Source organism: Girardinichthys multiradiatus, chromosome 2 (genome assembly GCF_021462225.1).
Source record: "Girardinichthys multiradiatus isolate DD_20200921_A chromosome 2, DD_fGirMul_XY1, whole genome shotgun sequence".
Taxonomy (NCBI): Eukaryota; Metazoa; Chordata; class Actinopteri; order Cyprinodontiformes; family Goodeidae; genus Girardinichthys; species Girardinichthys multiradiatus.
This window is the reverse complement of record NC_061795.1, coordinates 1,185,001-1,189,200: the sequence shown is the minus strand read 5'-3', so window position 1 is coordinate 1,189,200 and position 4,200 is coordinate 1,185,001. Positions and strand designations below refer to the sequence as shown.

General features: G+C 41.2%; 1 protein-coding gene across 1 annotated transcript in view; it reads right to left on the bottom strand.

The window, feature by feature from the left end:
* Window positions 1-1,814: 1,814 nt before the first annotated feature.
* The window catches only part of ppp1r15b (protein phosphatase 1, regulatory subunit 15B), a 5,912-nt gene continuing 3,526 nt past the window's right edge, over window positions 1,815-4,200 (bottom strand). Inside the window, exons 2-3 of the mRNA XM_047345415.1 lie at window positions 3,392-4,200; window positions 1,815-2,738 (exon numbers count right to left, since the gene is read on the bottom strand). The exon at window positions 3,392-4,200 is cut by the window's right edge and continues 483 nt beyond it. Coding sequence (XP_047201371.1) covers window positions 2,508-2,738; window positions 3,392-4,200 — 1,040 coding nt within the window. The 3' untranslated portion in view covers window positions 1,815-2,507. The remainder of the gene's footprint in view (window positions 2,739-3,391) is intronic.

The following is a 4,200-nucleotide window of genomic DNA, read 5'->3' as shown; positions in this document are numbered from 1 at the left end:
AAAAAAAATAAAGCGTAGAAAATGATGGGCTGCTCAGCTAAAATGGGAACCAGTGGAACCAGTGGAGAAAACAGAAGAACATAAAATGACCCAGATACAAGTCCAGGGTGAAGGTCCACAGTTAGTTGTGAGTACTGCAACAATTAGAAGATGCTAGAAGCCTGAGTAAAGCTATATTGCTGAAAAAAGCAGAGTCCAAAGAGAAGCGATGCAACATTTAGAAACTGATGAGAGATTTTTATATATTTCTAAACTCTTTTTTAGTTAAATTGGCTTAAACTAAACATTTTCAGAGATGGTGACGGAAGAGCTTCAGCTTCCAGTATGGACTATTTGTGATGTTTTATTGAGAAAAAAACCCCATAAAGACTTAACAACAGCTTGAAAGTGTTTCCCAACCTAATGCCAGGGTGGATTCATTCCTGGAGCTGTTGAAAACTTCAAGCTATTCAAATAAAATAATGCTGGGATTCCATTTGAATTATTGGCTTTCTGCTCCGGTTACAAAACATTGATGATTAAAGGAATCTTTGTTGTTTTTCAGAAGGTCTGACGCTGAGCATGCAGGGAGGATGGTGATGGGAGGACACGCTGCTGAGCTGTCAGCTTTTTGCTCACCTTTACACCAGACTGTAGGTGGGAGGAGGGCTGAGACATGCTAATTGATTTCATCCCTCAGGAAAGTCATTTCATCATACTTGTGTTTTCAACACTTGTCTGATGACAGCCTTACAGCAGTTAGTATGCACAGAGGCTCATCAGCCCCAGTGGGAAAATGAAAAGCTTCTGAATGTCTCTCTTTCTCTGTGTGTGTGTGTGTGTGTGTGTGTGTGTGTGTGTGTGTGTGTGTGTGTGTGTGTGTGTGTGTGTGTGTGAGGAGGAAGCCAACAAAGATTGCAATGGACATGAGAAAGAAGTGATGGAGTCCTGTTCTTTGAGGCCGTGTTCAGTTTTCCTTTTTACATTTGCAGACATTAAAGGAGATCTTGTGATATTCGATACATACTGGAGAAAGCAGCAACTAGCAGAATGCCATAATGTGAGCAAAGATTTGTTTAAATTACATCCATTTTTCAATGAACCTCATTGATTCGTTAATAAATTGTTTTAGATGGTTGAATTAGTTGAAAAGCTTTCTGCATGTGGAGCAGGTCAGATATTGGCTAATACTGGTGTTACACAATGAGTAAGTTTTAAAAATACCTCCACCCTTATGCATGTACCTATACATCAGTATTTCAGTGACAGTTTATGAAACATGACGTTTTCTGAACGATGCCTGAACCAGCTGTTTCCATCCAGAACAAGACCTCCTGCAGCACATTGCCTATCAGCTGGCTGAAAGATCCTCTATATTTTCTTCCCTACATAAACCACAATTCTGCAGTTTGGATAAATATTGACAGTCAAGGTGTGAAGACTAAAGGGACACCACCAGTCACTCTTCTAAAGATAAATCTGTTATGAAACTACATTGCACTATGAGCGGTTAAGCAGGCAACTGGAGCAGATAGCCTGCCTAATCCAAATTTATATTCCTAAATGCAGAACAATAACCTCTGAAATTCTCCCTAGGTTCTTGTAAACTACTTCCACTTAAGTCTGTGTATCAAAATCAAATTAAAGAGAAATATAACTAATAATTAGGATGAAGAAAATCCATTTTTTAAACTCCTACATCACACTGAACATGTTTCAAGGTTTTCTTCCTCAGTCTCATCATATTGTGACGATATCCAGGCCTTACTATTACATCCCTTTACTAGTATTTCACCTCCTGCCTCTGTCCACCTTTACATCAGAACGAGGAAAAACAAAGTGTAACAAATTTTATTGACTGAACAAAGTAGCTACAATCAATTTGCTACCAACAAACTTCAAGCTACATGATGTTACCATGAGAAGCTGAGTGAGTCACGTTGATCCAAGTGTTCTGAATTATGGCGCAAATTTGCCTTTTCACTTTACATCAAAAGGCTCTGCCAACATATAAATACACATAAAAAAAATACAGAAGCATAAATATCAAAGCTTTAAATACATCAACATTACACACAAATTGCACCAGAGCTTGATGTTTCCACCATGCTTCGATTTTTTTCAAAACACTTTGGAACGTAAAGCTCTTCTTTCTTTTCTTCCGTCTCTACTTAGAACCTCATCACTGTGGTTTCTTGACGCATAGAAAAACAAGTACAAACAGTTCAAGCCAATGGTAAAAAATAAAGGACAAGCTCCACAGAGCATCAGTAAGTTACATTACTAGGTCAGTATATAAGGCATACAAAAAAACAACATTCCACACATTAATGTTGAGGTTAATATGAGAAAGTGTCAGTCAGTGCAACAGTTACACAATGTATAAAACCTCTTGAGGTACAAGGTTGTTCAACTTGACACCGAACATTTACAATGGCCTAACATCGAATTTCTAATTGGCCTAAATCAAAAATCACCGTTGCATTGCAACCAATCACAAATTCTCATCCACAAAAGAAATGAAACATTCAGAGTTCAGGACCCTTCGTCTGATTCAAGGCACTGTCCAGATACGCACGGATCTTCTCTCTGTGAGGCTGGGTGAAACAGTGGCCAATGGCCGACTCGGTGTCGAAAATCCGCCTTCGGAAGCGATCACGGTCTCTCGCCAGTTCCTCCCAGTGACCTTTACGGGACGCCTGGCGGGCAAAGGGCCAGGTCCGCATGACATGGACTTGTACAAGAGGAGAAAATTGCACCTGAGGCCAGAAAACAGAAGGAAACTTTACTTCTTCAGTTACAGAACCATAATAAAAACCCTTAAATTAAGTCACAAAAATGTAGTTTTATTAAAAAAAAACAAAGATCAGTTGCTTAGAGATGGAAAATGAACAAATCTGCCCTGATTTGTTCTGAAAGGTGACTGAAAAAATAAACAGATTAAAAATTATAAATAATTGGTGCGTCTGTAAAGCAAACCAAACCTGTGTGAAAAACAAGATACTACAAACTAAAAACCGTCCAACTATTCTTCTACAGAAATAGCAACTGTGACTATCTTTGCAACACTGCTGACACTTTACTTCGCCAACGCAGCAGTCAAATTCTCCTGACTCGCTGGAGTCACATGACTGACGTAGTCATGACGACCAGCGGACAACAAACAACTCCGCAGCAGCTGAGCATGTGTCAGTGAAACAGGAAGTAACTCTTATCTCTCAGTCACACGGGGGTTATGAGCGAACACTCCCTTCGCCCAGTTCAACTCAACATGACATAGAAAAACCTAATGAGGTACACCTGAATTTCCCCACTGGGCTACAATAAAGTATATTTCTATTCTTGAGTTTCAGCTCATTGTGAGTTAACTCTGGTTAATTTGAACTTAAATAATAATAAAAGGTCTATTAACCTTCTTTTGCCTGGTGCTGGCCTTGTTTTCCTTCTTCCCCTCAGGAGGTACCTGAGATGCTTGCTCAGGTCTCTTCCATGGAACCACCGTTTTGTCTGGATGGTAGTGCTTCTTCAACTTTCTATCTGGCAGAGCAGGCTTGTCAGCTCTAGATTTTTTGGATGCCTTTATCTGCTTCTTGCTCGTTGCGGGAGGGTCTGGAGTTTGGCCGTCACGTTGGAGGGATGTCGAGGAGCTATGGAGGCAAGTCTGGAAGTTCAGAGGGTGGTACGGATCATCTTTTTGGCCAAGAGATTTCCAGAGCAGTTCTTCATCGTCGTCCTCGAATGGAGAAAAGTTGCTTTGCTTCTCCTCAGCGTCAGACTTGGGGAGAGGTGCAGGAAGTGAGGCCTGTTTACATACTGGGGTAGATTTGGTTTTGAGACTGGGGTTGCTGGTTGTACTGGCAGTGAAGTACATGGGGTTGTATGGGTCTTCTGGCCTGCTGAAGAACTCCCAGAGCTTGTCACTTTCTTCCTTGTCGATATCAGGACTGGAGCACTCGGAACCAGCCCAGCTGCTCTCACTGTCAGAGAGACACACCCACATATTCAGCTGTGGTGGACCCAACATCTCCTCACTAGCCTTTAGGTCAGAACTGCTGCTGGTTTTAACATCACTTTTACTTTTCCCCATGTCTGAGTTGGTTGATATGCAGGCGGAGAAAAAGAAGGGATTGTACGGATCACTGGATTTTGACAAAGACTCCCAAAGCTCCTTACTTTCTTCACTCTCAAACTCCACAAAGTTCTGCTCTTCCTCGCTGCTCC